The sequence below is a fragment of the Euleptes europaea genome, chromosome 13 (genome assembly GCF_029931775.1).
Source record: "Euleptes europaea isolate rEulEur1 chromosome 13, rEulEur1.hap1, whole genome shotgun sequence".
Classification (NCBI taxonomy): Eukaryota; Metazoa; Chordata; class Lepidosauria; order Squamata; family Sphaerodactylidae; genus Euleptes; species Euleptes europaea.
The window spans coordinates 63,664,503-63,678,826 of NC_079324.1; the positions used below are offsets into that span (position 1 = coordinate 63,664,503).

Below are 14,324 nucleotides of genomic sequence, written 5' to 3' on the forward strand. Positions count from 1 at the left end.
TTTACTCCATCAGCTCTCATCTTAATCCTTGGGGGTGCCTGCGAATTATGCCCTGAACAATACACAAGACTATCTCTGCATTGAGTCACTCTGCTCTGAGAGGTAGATTAAGCAATGGCCTCCCAAAATCTCTCGCCCCCTCCCAAGACTCCTTGACATTCTGCTCAGTCCCCAATATCTTCTATCACTGCTGCTATGTATTGAAGTAGGTAGAGCCTACGTGAGCTAGGAAAGGGGGATTTGGGCCCAGCAGGCCCCAAACAGAATGTACCCCACACAGGACTTAGAGGCAGAACAGCGGGACTTAGAGGCAGAACAGGCACCTTCTGCAAACTGGCTCTCCCAAAGGCTTTGGCTACAAGAGAGGAAATGAGGATTTCCCCCCTCCATCGGCTACAGAGCATCAACACAATCCCAGACTTCTGAAAGATGAGGCTCTTGCACAAAGGCCGAGGGCAGCTCCTATATGAATCTGCATCAAGACAACATTGCTGCCACCAAAACCAACAGGGCTTGTCTGACTGCAATTGCACATGGAAAATTGGATAATTTTACATCAGCCTAAAATAGGATACAACATCCCTTGGACGGACAAGGACAGACACACAAACTCACAGCAGGAAAGAGCTGACTGACAGTTAGTGGGGGGGGGGGAGGGAGGCTTAAGGCATTGTGGTGGGTGCCACGAGGGGACTCCCCCAAACTGGGACATAGGAGGAAAAAGAGAAGCGAGGAAAGCCAAGAGCTGGGCAGAGCTGTCGTGCTGTGGCTTCAAGCCATTGTGGCTAAGCCCACTGACGTTTCCTGCGTAAAGAAACTCCTACAGCTCCCAGCCTCCTATTCCTCCTATTAGAAGAAATCCAGAACCCTCAAGAACGACGGGACTGGGTAGGAGTCCAAGAAAAGGGCAACGTGGCTCTCAGGTCAAGCAAAGTAACCAGATTCTGCTGCAGATTTCATCACAGTGCATCCTTTAAGATGCAGCTCCTTTCTTGTGTGAAACCTTTTCAGAGGACAGGGTGGCAGAGGTCTGCTAGCACAGTGGCCCCCTCCTTGAATACTGGATTTCTGGGTGAATGACAGCAGTAAAACACAGCTGTTAAACACCCAGACAGGGAAGTCTTCTTCCTTCGAGGCGAAGCAAGCTGGATTTTAAAAAGTGCTGGAAAAGCTGAGACAGCCTCTGAAGCGTCGACTGAATCCTCAGGTCTGCAGTAAAGTCAGACACCTCCTGGACTTTAGCGACAGAACTACTTTGTCCAGTACCCTCAAATACTCTTAATTCACTTTTTAAAATACACTTGATAGATCTCACAGGATATAAATTAGGATGCTGGACGGAGATTTCCGAAACGGGGGCCAAGCGGGCCGCCTTCACTGGTGGAGGTGAGCCCGATCGTCCGGGCGCTTGATGTGAATCCTCCGGACCCGCTCAATGCGTTCTCGCTCCTCGTCCTCCTCCAGGTGGTGGGAGCGGCCAGCTGCCCCTCCGGTGGCCTCCAGCAGGGCGTTGTCTGGCCCTCGCCCATCCTGCGCTTCGTACAGCAGGATGTTCAATGTCTCCTCGTAAATCCGGGCTTCTGGAAACTCAACCTGGACACCACAAAGCAATGGAGGTTAGAGGATGTCCCCTACTCTGCTTTCCACCTTCAGCCTCATCAGTCTCTTAAATCTCTCTCTCACACACACATACGCAAAGCTGCCTCCTCGAATCATAGAGTAGGAAAGGACCACCAGGGTCATCTCGTCCAACCCCCGGCACAATACAGGTAATTCACAACTACCTAACCCCCCCCCACTGACCCCTACTCCATGCCCAGAAGATGGCCAAGGTGCCCTCCCTCTCATGAACTGCCTAAATTCATAGAATCAGCATTGCTGACAGATGGCCATCTAGCCTCTGCTTAAAAACCTCCAAGGAAGGAGAGCCCACCACCTCCCGAGGAAGCCTGTTCCACTGAGGAACCGCTCTAACTGATAGATCTTCCTAATGTCTAGACAGAAACTCTTTTGATCTAATTTCAACCTGTTGGTTCTGGCCTGACCTTCTGGGGCCACAGAAAACAACTCGGCACCATCTTCTATATGACAGCCCTTTAAGTACTTGAAGATGGTTGTCGTATCCCCTCTCAGTCTTCTCCTCTTTAGGCTAAACATACCCAGCTCCTTCAACCTTTTCAGCTGCCGCACAGAGCAGGTGGGTGCCACGAGGCGGCGGGGGAACCAGCCAGAAAACTCACCTTGGTCTGTTTCTTCTCAGTAGCGTATACGATGGACGTGCAGCAGACTTCTGCGATCTTGCGCCCTTGCCCGTAGAAAGACCAGCAGCAGATCTCGTCCCCGATGACATCCTTGATGAAGAGGACGCGCCCGTTGAACCGCAGCGACAGCTTGTCAAAGAGCTCGATGTTTTTCAGCATGTTGTCATCAGAATTGCTGAAAGGAGCAGACAGGGAATGGTTATGCCATCCAACGGGACGCTTGGAGGGTGCTTCCAGCCATGATCCCACCCAAAGACAACTGCCATGGCCTTCTTCAACTGGGGGCAGTGCCAAGTCTTTTCAGCGAAGGGCACAAGGCCTCCAACACCTCTGTTCAAAGCCCTTTGGCCAGCAACTGGAGAGTTGCAGCTGTCTGATCTCACTTGGCTGCAGCCCTTGGATTGTAGTTCTAACACACCCTCCTCCAGGTCCCTCAAGAGAACAGTTAGATTTGAGTCCAGTAATACCTTAGAGACCAACAAGGTTTTTGGGTATAAGCTTTCAAGAATCTGATGAAAGGGAGCTTTGACTCTCGAAAGCTTACACCCTAAAAATCTTGCCGGTCTCTACGATGCTCCTGGACTTTAATCTGGCTGTACTACTGCAGACCAACACAGCTACCCTGTGAAACCACCCTCAAGAGAAGGGAGACCTCACTGTTCCCTGCAGGCTCCTACTTCCCAGACAGGCACCCACAGGATTCCACGCCAGCCCCACTGCCAGAAAAACAGCGTCTGAGCACAACATCCCATTTAAAGCTCGGGCAAGGAGCTCAACAAGTCTGTAGGCTTCTAAGTGCCACCCTCAACTACTTCACCCCTTTCCCTGCCAGCAGTTTTTATCCAGGCAAAACCCCCTTGCCCCTTCTTTTCACCAAGTTACGTCATTTTTATGCTAACCTTCTTCTAAGGAGCTTAGGGTGGCATACGTGGAGGTTCCCCACGCGCATACACTTTCTGCACAAAAAAACTTATGAAGTAGACTAGTAGAGATTAAAGAAGCAACAGCAGCATTGGTTTTTATATGGTGACTTTCTCTACCACTTAAGGAAGAATCAAACCGGCTTACAATCACCTTCCCTTCCCCTCCCCACAACAGACACCCTATGAGGGAGGTGGGGCTGAGAGAGCTCTATCAGAGTTGTGACTAGCCCAAGGTCACCCAGCTGGCTTCATATGGGGCAGGGAAACAAATCTAGTTCACCAGATTACCCTCGCCATTCATGTGGAGGAGTGGGGAATCAAACCCGGTTCTCCAGATCAGAGTCAATTGCTCCAAACCACCGCTCTTAACCACTACACCACACTAGCTGGCTCAAGGCTTCACGGTTGACTGAGGATGTGAACCTGGGTCTGCCAGATCTTAGTGTTTCATGAGGATTTCAACCTGGTTAACTGAGGATTTGAACCTGGGTCTGCCAGATCTTAGTGTGATGCTTTAACTACTACATCTCAGTGGCTCCACGTAACTCATTTACACGTCAAAGGGGTCGATTTCTCGATGTTGAACAAAAAAAGCTTTTTGGTTCTTGTAGGTTATCCGGGCTGTGTGACCGTGGTCTTGGTATTTTGTTTCCTGACGTTTCGCCAGCAGCTGTGGCAGGCATCTTCAGATGCTGCCACAGCTGCTGGCGAAACGTCAGGAAACAAAATACCAAGACCACGGTCACACAGCCCGGATAACCTACAAGAACCAATGAACTCTGACCGTGAAAGCCTTCGACAAAAAAAGCTTTTACCTGGTGTAGGAATACTTGTTGTTGCTTCTGTTGTACAGCAACTTGACTGCCGGCTGCAAGGAAACAGGTCGGTTCAGTGCTCGGACCAACAGCCCAGCTGGACAGCCAGCCCTCCCTGAGTATCAGGGTAAGTCCCAAGCCACAGGGGAGGGGGGGGCAGTTCTCCAGCTTAGGCAGGCACAGTGAGAAGAAGCCCCAACGAAGGGTGAAGGGGAAAGGCTGAAGGGAGAGGCGCTGGGGCAGCTCTCAAGCTGACATCAGCGACCCTGTACGAAGCCTGCCAGGTGGAAGACTGGTTTACCTTGTTCGACGTAGCGATTAGTTTTTGTTCTTCTTTGGGGGATGTAATGATGGGCACTTTGCAGAAGGGCTCATAGACATCTTTATTCTGCTGAAAGGAGAGCACCGGTCAGAAGTGGGAAAGTGGGCTACAGTTGCCAGTTGGTAGATTCCTGGAAATTTGGGGGGTAGAGACTGGGGAGAGTGGGATTTGGGGAGGGAGCTCAGCAGGGTATAAGAGTTCAACCCTCCCTCCAAAAGCAGCCTTTTCTCCAGGGGAACTGATCGCTGTAGTCTGGAAATCAGTCATAATTCTAGGAGAATTCCAGGCCTCACCTGGAGGTTGGTAATTCAATCCAAAGCAGAGCATGTGGCTGCTTTTTGACAACCAATGAAACCGCAACTTATTCCCTTGATGTGCCACTGGAGGGGGGCAGGAACCTTCCTCTAGTGTGCATGTAAATACAGGACCCCCCCTCCCCACATCAGCAGCTGGAGGCTCAGGTCCTTCTCTCCTGCCCTATCAGCAAACTTGGGGCCAAGTAGGACCCCAAAGACTTGTGACTCATCCTGATGGTGTGCGGGGGCGGGGCGGAGGAGGCTCTAAACTCTCCGCTCAGAACCAGAGGGTCAGGCCCAGCCTGTTACATTGATGCCTCAGTGGGGGACCCGTCGTATGCCCACCTGGAGGGCGGCCTGGCACTCATCCACCAGGCCCTGCACCAGGTAATACTTTGCCTCTGCCAACAGCTCTTCGATCTCCCGCCGGCTCTCCGGAAGTGGCACGGCACCATCGCGCAGGTAGTTCAAGATGGTTCCAAAGTGCTTGCCACAGCGGTCTATCAAAATCCAGCCTGGAAAGGGGCAGAGCCAAGACAGAAGCAGAAGGGGCTCATTGTGGGAAGAGAAAGAAGGGGACGAATGCCAACGGGCACAGCTGCTGCCCAAAGCAAGGGCAGCTCTCTGACTGGCATGTTCAGCCCCAGGGTTCCAAGACACTTTGTTGGTGCCAGGTTGGGAGTTGAACAAGGAAGACGCACAAACTTTGCGACTGGAGATGCAAGACTCAACTTGGGAAATGCAATCATGTGCAGACTATCTGGACACCTGGGCCAAGTGGGGAATCTCCTCCAGGTGAGCAGGCAGGGAAGCAAACAAACAGAGGTGGAGCACCTTCCAGGCATACAGTTGTTGACCTAGTTCTCTGACAAAGGAAGCTCTACGGATGAATACAACATGAAATTAATATAATTAATAATGGGGTGATGTCAAGTTGCAACCACCTCACAGCAACTGTGGGACCACGGGGTTCTCAAGGCAAGGGACTAACAGGTGGTTTGCCATTGCCTGCCTCTGCATAGCAACCCTGCATTACCTCGGTGGTCTCTCATCCAAGTACTAACCAGGGCTGACCCTGCTTAGCTTTTGAGATCTGATGAGATCGGGCTAGCCTGCTGTACTAGAATTCATTAACAAATTCAAAGTTGATTCATTTGAAATGTGGTGTTGGAGGAGAGTTTTATGAATACCGTGGACTGCCAAAAAGGTAAATAAGTGGGTTCTTGATCATATCAAGTCTATCCCTAGAAGCTAAAATGACCAAACTGAGGCCATTATACTTTGATCACATTATGAGAAGACAAGACTCACTGGAAAAAGACAATAATGATAAGAAAAGTTGAAGGCAGCAGGAAAAGAGGAAGCCCCAACATAAGATGGACTCAATCAAGGAAGCCACGGCCCCCAGTTTGCAAGACCTGAGCAAGGCTGTTAACTCGAACGTTTTGGAGGTCATTAATTCATAGGGTCACCCTAAGTCAGAACTGACTTGACGGCACTTAACACATGTGGACAACCAATACAAGACAATGTCCCCTTAGGTCTTAATAGGGACTTGGGATTCCTAACTCACTATAGGTGCCCAAGTTGTTACAGATCCTGCACCTTTCCGATGTTAATTACTTCAGCTACACTTTTGTAGCTTCCTATTGTATCTGTTTATTGCATTCCATCTGCCCCAGGTTTTACATTTTGCCTACCTGTCGCTATCTGGGAGTCTCTCACACCCATGCTGAGGAAAGCAATTACTCTATAGATGGCCTGGTGTTTTGAACTGGCCTCTCTTATAACAACCCCTTTCTGTTGTGCATTCAAAGTGGTGCACGGGATTTATACTCCAGTGCCTCTGAGGAAGTGAGCTGGAATATGATGCTGGAATAAATGTTGTTAGTCTTTAGAATGCCACTGGGACTCCTCCCACTCCTTTTTAAAAGCAGCAGGAATATCGGAGCCGGCAGACCCATAACTTTCGCAAACTTTTTGGCCTGCTCCCAACTCACTGACTTGTTAGATCTATCCCCTCATTTGACCAGAGTCCTGGCTCTGGCAAACAAGCCTGCAGAGCTTGCTTTCTCTAATGAGTTGCATTTTAAAAAATGCAAAAGAGATGACTGACTGTTGAATGGTGTTTGGGGCTAGTGTCTTCCACAGGAAGTCTCCTGCGAGCTGGCACAGCAGCCCATGAGTTACTGAGAAGAGACTGGGGGAAAAAGAAAAGTGCAACGTCTCGTTTCTGAACCAGGATGCCAGCAGCCATCTCCCGCGGGCTGAAGGAGCTGCTCTGAAGAGGTCGTCTTGCACAACAGCGGGAGGAGCCCGTTTCCATAAACTACGCAAAGGCCAGTTTGACAGGCGGAGATACAAGAATGCACTCTGGGGGAAGGGGGAGAAAGAGCAAAGCTCTGGCAGGCCTTTTTTCTTTTGGACAAATAAGGCCAAAGAATGCACAGGGGGCCTCCCTTTCATGGCATCACAGTTGCTCTGCGCTCCAGGCTGCGTGTGTGCGTTACAGCTGGGCCAAAGCAGGATGTGTCACAAGCCCCCTGCAGCTCTGCTACAGTGTTTGCATGCAGACGGCTTCCTTCCACCTTGGGAGCCCGGCTGGAAGTCTCACAGTTTTGAGAATTTAGATGGGGTAAATGTGCATCTAGAGTGGAAAATCCAAGGCAAAACCTCCCATGCATAAATGTAGACTTGCCACACACATCATGATTAACACAGCAGGGCTTCCAGTTGGAGAGTGTGGCAGAATTCCACCCCAGTACATTTATTTTTCTGATTAACTAACTACTGTTTGTTTCCCTGGTGTTTTGTGTGCAGTTCTGGAGGCCTCACTTCAAAAAGGATATGGACAGAATGGAGGGGGGCAGAGGAGAGCAACAAGGATGATCAGGGGCCTGGAGACCAAGCCCTACGAGGAAAGGTTGAGGGACTTGGGAATGTTCAGTCTGGAGAAGAGGGGGGACATGATTGATCCCTTTAAGTATTTGAAGGGCTGTCACTTAGGAGAACAGGGAGCTGTTCCTGTTGGCAGCAGAAGATAGGACTCGCGATAATGGGTTTAAATTGCGGGCGGATAGGTACCGGCTGGATATTAGGAAAACTTTTTTACAGTAAGAGTTGTTCGACAGTGAAATCAGCTACCTAGGGAGGCGGTGAGCTTCCCCTCACTGGCAGTCTTTAAGCAGAGGCTGGAAAAACACTTGTCAGGGATGCTCTAGGCTAATCCTGCATTGAGTAGGGGGTTGAACTAGATGGCCTGCATGGCCCCTTCCAATTCTAGGATTCTCTGAGATGCCAGGGATTGAACCTGGGACCTTCCGCATGCCAGGCAGATGCTTTGCCGCCGAGCTACAGTCCCTCCCCTGTCCCGCTCTTAACTATACAGCCCCAACAGGGCGAAGTTTACCTTCGCTGTCCGTGAGAACCTCCATCCGACCACTGAACATGGCCTTCAGCATGGTGTCCTGCTTAGTCAGCGTCTGCATGGTGGTGTAGTAAAGCGCCCCACCGATGTTCAGCTTCACATACTTGGAGCTCGGACTGGCGCCTTTGAAGGAGGTGGTGCGAGTGGAAGCTGCCGGCACTGCTGTGCTCACCACCGTCTCTCCGGACATCTCTTCCTGCCAAGGAAAGGGAGCTTCCGTCAGGGCCTCAGGACCCCTTTGGCGACGTGGGGAGGCTAAGCCACAATAGACCACATAAAAACCCCTCCCCTTTGGGCTTCGGAGGTCTCGTAGGCAAGGCAGTGGGGCGTGTGTGTGTCCGTGCGTGCTGCTGGTGCATTCTCAGTACAGCCTGTCAGTTTCTAAAGGCAGTTTCTGTCTCCTTTGGTTCTGGACACCCGACAGTCTTGCTGCAGGATCCACCATGAGCTGCCATCACTGCCGGAGAGGCGGCTGCCTCTCTTCATATAACAGGTCAAGAAAACGTAGGCAGAGGCCAAGTCTTTCGGCCCCAGCTCTCACAAGCAACAGAGCTGGTTGGCCTGCGACTGGGCTGCGCAACTGCAGAATGGAGGTGAGGGAATCACATGATGGAATGCTGTTGCACACACATAGAAGATTGGTCTGTAAAGGAGGAATCTCTGTGATAACCCCCTTCTCTCTGACATATGCGGGTGGGGAGAAGACTCATTCTAACCCTAACTCTCACCTTTTCAGCAGTGGTAAAGATCCTAGGATACCCTCTGGGACCGTCATACCTTAGGGTCCACCTCTCCCTATATGTCCCCCCAAGTAGGCTGCATTCTTCTTCCTGAGGTCTACTGGTGATGTAGTTTGCTGGGTGCCAACTGATGATGTTTTAGTTTGATGTCTGCTAGAATATTATTTTACTATCTCGTATTTTAAAGATTTTGTATGTTTTCTCGCTGTTGAATGTGTTTATTGAACTGCTGTGAGCCGCCCCCAAGCCCTGTGACCCAGGGGAGGGGTGGGGTATAAGTCTAAAAGAAAGTAAAGACAAGGTCTCTGACATGAGGGATGGGCGTCAAGCTGCCCCCTTCAGCATCTCGCTGAAACACAGCAGGCAGAGCTGGGGAAAGGAGCCTTCGACTGGGAGGAGCCCATGGGCTCTGGCTCCTCTCCCTCGCCCCTTCCAGGTAAAGAAATGCAAAGGTGGGTGGGGAGAGAATGGGCCTCAAGACTTTGGGGGCAAAGAAGCACCCTGCAGCCACACTGCCAGCTCCAACGGCCTTAGGAAACCGTTTCCCAATTCGGATCCATCAGATATTTGGCTACTAGTAGCTACACTTTCAAGAAGCCATGGTGCCTAGAAGAAGCTTATTGCAATCCTATTCCATGGGCCCTCCTGAGCCATGGAGGTTTACTTCCCAAGGAGCCCTCAACATACCACACTCGGCATATCTTTCCAGATTTTTACACCATTGCGTCATGAGCACCACAATGCCTGCCAACCTCGCCTGTTGTCAATTTCAGCCCTCTTGAAATAGTTTTCAGAGCCCAGAGAGTGACTCTGCTGTCTGCCTGCGGAGAAGCCTCTTGGAAGGGTTTTACAACCCAGAGAACTGCAAAAGGGGGATGAGTAATTTCAGCCTGTGGGAGAGGTCTTGGGCGGTGCGCCCCCCCCCCCCAAGAGGCTTCCTCTGTCTAGAGAAACACATTCACCTCTAGTCCCACTCCTGAGCCGACAAGGAGGCCTTTCTTGGTCGCCTGCGGACTGTTTGTTTTTCAATTTGGTCTGGCCTGGGAATTCCAGAGCAAACCCCACCCCCCAGCACAGGGTTTTGACCCAAGAAAGGAATCAAGCAACGACTTAGTGAGTCAGATTTTCCAGACGGCTAAAAACAATGGGAGAAGCTTTCTGCTTGCCCCTCTCTGCCACCTTTCCCCACAAACATCAGCTAATTAATTCTGCCCTCCTAAAAGCAGGTGGCAATTCCTTCCTACCTTCCTGAAACGAAAACTATCAAAACAGTTCAGCTTGCAGGAGGGCAAAACTGGAAGCTTCCTTCCTCCCATACAATATTCTGTAGTAACTTATGCCAGGGGTGGGGATGCATACCAGTCAGCCTTGGTCAATTTTCTGCCCACCTGGTCACTACACAGATGCTGAGTTGCATCCGTCCATGCAGGGCTCACCTCTATCCTACTAGTCTGTTTCCCAACTTAAGAATTTTGGGATAGCTTCATTCTTCAGACAAACCAGGAAAAGTAGGATGAACCCTTCATCTATGGTCCAAGAACAACTAACATGAACCAGTGCAGCAGAGAGGCAAGGGGAGGAGCTGCCAGTTCAAATTCCGAGAGGGCCTTAGGTGAGCTGTCCCTGTCTTAGTATGGAGGCTCAAAGTAATGGCCCTCCTCCAAGGGCTCTTGTAAGGATTACTGAAAAGATGCAAAGAAGAGTAACACTGAAGGACAGTGTCTCTCAGTGTCACATGACACTGAGAGACACTGTCCTTCAGTGTTACTCCTCTGAAGATGCCGGCCACAGCTGCTGGCGAAACGTCAGGAAAGAAAATACCAAGACCACGGTTACACAGCCCGGATAACCTACGAGAACCAATGAACTCTGACCGTGAAAGCCTTCGACAATATAAGATGCAAAGAATTTGAACATGCAGTATTTTAACAGCAACTGAACCATGGTTGTAAAGAATGAAGACCATCCCTAATGCAATGTGGCTTTTCTAACATCTTACTGGAGGAATAGGTTTCCAGCTCAGTCAAGTGGCCCTGGCTGCCAGGGGCACTCAGCAAGGAATGACCACAACTGGAAACCTTCTGGCCCAGTTGTTTTCAAATGTTTCAGCTTCCCCGACACTTGTCAAAGATAACTTGCTTGCCCAGAATCCCCTTAACATTGCAGAAAAGTCTGGGGTAGTTTTCCAGGCTGGGGGCCTGTGCTGGGTTCACAGGAACTCGGAGTTCTGCAGGACCTCACTATTGCACTATATCCAACGAGGGGGGTTCCTAAGGACACCCCCCAACCCCGTGGTTGATCTTGTAGGGGAAGGGGTAGACCTTTGGAGGATCTGGCCTGCCTTTATTAAGTCTGCTAATGACCACAGCATTTACTACATTTATACCCCGTTTTTCTCCCTAATGGGGACCCAAAGCAGTTTACGACGTTCTCCTCTCTTTCATTTTATCCTTACAACAACTCTGTGAGGCTGAGCGTGTATGACTGGCCCAAGGTCACCCAGCAAGCTTCCATGGCAGAGCAGGGATTTGAACCCGGGTCTCCCAAGTGTAGATCAACAGTCTTAACTGCTACACCTCACTGGCAGTAAGGTGTAATGATTCGAAAGCCTCAGTTTGGCAGCGCTTCACACAACCCAACAACACTGGTTCCAAGGCTCCTGTTTTTTGCTGCAACCAACCACCTGGCTCTCTTTCTGCGATGGATGAAGCAACCTGAGATACCAGCGGAAAAAGCAGCTCTTTTCAGAGCGCCTCCCTTGGCTGAAGAGATCCATCAGGAATCCAACGCCCAGAGCTCTGCGCCGGCGTCCCTTATCAGGCCACAAGCAGGGCCCAACAGGCAGTTAAGAACAATACAAAGACTGCAGCCGTAAACTGGGACCCTCCCTTAAGCTTGAGAGGCGACCTGACCTTCAAGGCAGGGTCTGCAGATGCTTCGTGAGCCTCCAAGGGGCAAGAGGGAATCCATCAATAATGCCATTCAGGCAGCGAGGCTGGAACCTTCCACCCAGGATCTGTCAGCAGCAGCGGAAGGGAGCTCCGGTTACCAGGCCGTCTTAGGGGTGCATTTGAAAACGGGCCAGGGTTGAAGAAAACGTTTATCCCTTCTCCACGCAAATGCTGCTAACAGGCCTTGCCGGAATATTCCTGCTTGCCCCCAAAGCAGCAGCGACAGCAGCCCGGGCAGAGACGGAGGATCAGCCGTGCTTGCCCCAAGGGTGAATTATTCCCTTCATTTTAAAAGTTGCCCCCTGCTTTCCAGCCTCTCCTCTCACCTGGTGCTGCTGGCAACCCCAAAAGGTCTCCCTGGGCTCTCAGGCACGCCCTGCCAGGGGCCCTCTAGAGTCTCTAGGCCATTCCCTCTCTCCCCCCCACCCCGGCATCAAAAGGTGGGGGCCGAGGAGGGCAGCAAAAGCGTAGCCAAGGAAGGGAGCTGGTCTTTGGCTGCAGAGCGGGGCTGCAGAAGCGCTGGAGAGATTGGGGGGGGGGGCTGAAGGGGGGGGCGCGATCCCACCCAAGCGAAGGCTGAGCGTTGAGCAGGGAGGAAGCCCCGCTGCATTGGGGGGGGGGGGCGCATTCCGTCAGAGGGGCCACTAAAGCTGCTGCTGGACTGACAGCCCGGGGGTGGGGTGGGTGGGGGGCCCGGGGGCGGCTGGGGGCACCCCAAAGTGTGGGGGGGGGGCCGGCGGCGACTCTTTGGGGTGCCCCCAGCCGCCCCACTTGAAGCAAACAGGGCAGGAGTCTTCAGCTCTGGCTGGATCGGGCCCTTGAGGAGAAGAAGCGGGGCTTTCTTTCTAAAGGGAGGGAGGGAGGGAGGGCGGGACGGGGACCCCCCCCTCCACTGGGACCCCCCCCCCTCCACTGAGCCCCCCCCATCCTTCACAACATTCCCCCCCCCCCCGAGCAACTTAGCCACTTTCCGTAACTGGGTCTTTCTCCTCCCTCCCTCAGGGGTCTTCTGTCTCTCTCATCCCCCCCCCCTCGCAAGTGCTCACCATGAAAAGCCCGCGCGAGGCCTCCCCCCTCAGCGAAGGATCCGACTAGGAAGGGCGCGGGAGGGAGGAGGAAGAGAGCGAGGCATGACGAGGGAGGGGGGCGGGGACGGAGAGGCGTCCCCCCCCCTCAAGCGCCGCCCCACTTCCTCGCCCCCCTTTGCCTTTCCGGCCGGAACAGAAAGGAAGCGGAACCCGAAACGACCCGGCGTTTCCGGCCGGAGCGCTATGAACGAAGGACGCTCCGTCGTCCACAGGCGCAGTGGGACCGGGCATGTTAAAGGGAGCGCTCTCAATTGCATTTTTGACAGTAAAGATAAAGCTGTGTCTTTTTTAAAAAAAAAATTTTTTGCCTCTGTATAGTTGGCGGACCGCTCCTCAGCTACCATAGTAAGCGACTTCCGGTGTGTTGTCGGAGAGCGGAAGTGCCTCTCTTTCCCCTTGACTCTATGCCTCCTGAGCGCCGCCGGGGAAGGCAGGCGGGCGGGCCGACGGTTGTGGCTGTTGAGGCAAGTGGGGGAGGGGTGGGGTGGGAGGATGGGGGGAGGGTCTCCGGCCCTTGCCCCTGTTGAGCGCCTGCGAGCGGCCCACAGGTGCCCCGCACGCCTGGCCCCTAGCAACAGCCCCGCGAGGTCGGCCAGTCTCCATAGCCCCACGGGACAGAGAGGGAGGAGGAGAGCCTCTTGGCCCCCAGGCCTCCCCAACCCAACCCCCGTGCAAAGCGCGACTGGGGAGGCTGGCCGGGCAGAGCCGAACGGGCGGAGGAGGCGCGCCTGTGCCGCCCAAGGTCAGCTGCTTGCCCCGGCCGAAATCCCCTCTCCCCCGGGGTTCTTCAAGGCTCCCCGAGGTGTGCTTTGGCCTGCGAGGGAGAGCCCGCTCCGGCGGCCGGCTGCCCACTGAGACCCTCCAGGGCAGCTGGCTGGAGCATCCCCTTCCCCCCCCCCCCAAAGGAGCATTCTTTGGTGCCTGTGAGCTGCGTGGAGAGCCATGTTTTTGGATGAAACGCAGGAGAAAACATCAGGCACTTAGCGTAGAATGTTTCTAAACAAAGGGGGAGGTGGTGGGGCGGCCGGCCGGTTCCTGGGGGCCGGGCTCCTTCTGGCTGCTGGGATCCTTGCCCAGGAGGCTGCCCTGGGAGGCCCTGGGGAGATGACCGCTCAGGATTCCACCGCGCACCCTAGTTGGGCCGGGCCACATTACGTGCGCGCTCCCGCCTCGTACAAGTTGCAAACCTATTCCTGGATCACAGGAGCTCCAGGAGAGAAACAAGTAGACCATGCAAGGCTGAAGTCAATCCAGATAAGACAAGGCAGATGACGCAGTGGTCTAGGTTTACCAGAAACAGCTGGGTGGGGGTTGTTGTTTGGTTTTTGTCATACCTGGTGAATTGTCCCAATTTTGGTTTTTGGGGGATGCCTTAACTTATTTTTTGGGTTAATGAGAATTGATAGAGTTCATGCTCCTCCAGTTACTGCTTGCTCCCCCCACCCCCAATCCTCTTCTCTCGGGACCCTGACGTCTGCTCGTTGTGGCCCTCCCAGGGTTG

The 14,324-nt window shown here is 52.8% G+C and overlaps 1 protein-coding gene across 2 annotated transcripts; it reads right to left on the reverse strand.

The window, feature by feature from the left end:
- Positions 1–1,220: 1,220 nt before the first annotated feature.
- KCTD10 (potassium channel tetramerization domain containing 10) lies at positions 1,221–12,803 on the reverse strand. Of its 2 annotated transcripts, none has more exons than XM_056859182.1 (7): positions 12,782–12,803; positions 8,027–8,240; positions 4,963–5,132; positions 4,301–4,390; positions 4,000–4,052; positions 2,241–2,436; positions 1,221–1,593 (listed from the first exon to the last, which is right to left on the reverse strand). In XM_056859182.1, exons 1-7 carry the CDS (start codon positions 12,782–12,784, stop codon positions 1,375–1,377), a joined length of 945 nt encoding a protein of 314 aa, XP_056715160.1. In that variant the 5' UTR covers positions 12,785–12,803; the 3' UTR covers positions 1,221–1,374. The 2 variants fall into 2 exon arrangements, with proteins under 2 accessions (XP_056715160.1, XP_056715161.1); XM_056859183.1 differs by having other exon boundaries at positions 1,223–1,593; positions 4,301–4,387.
- Positions 12,804–14,324: the final 1,521 nt, after the last annotated feature.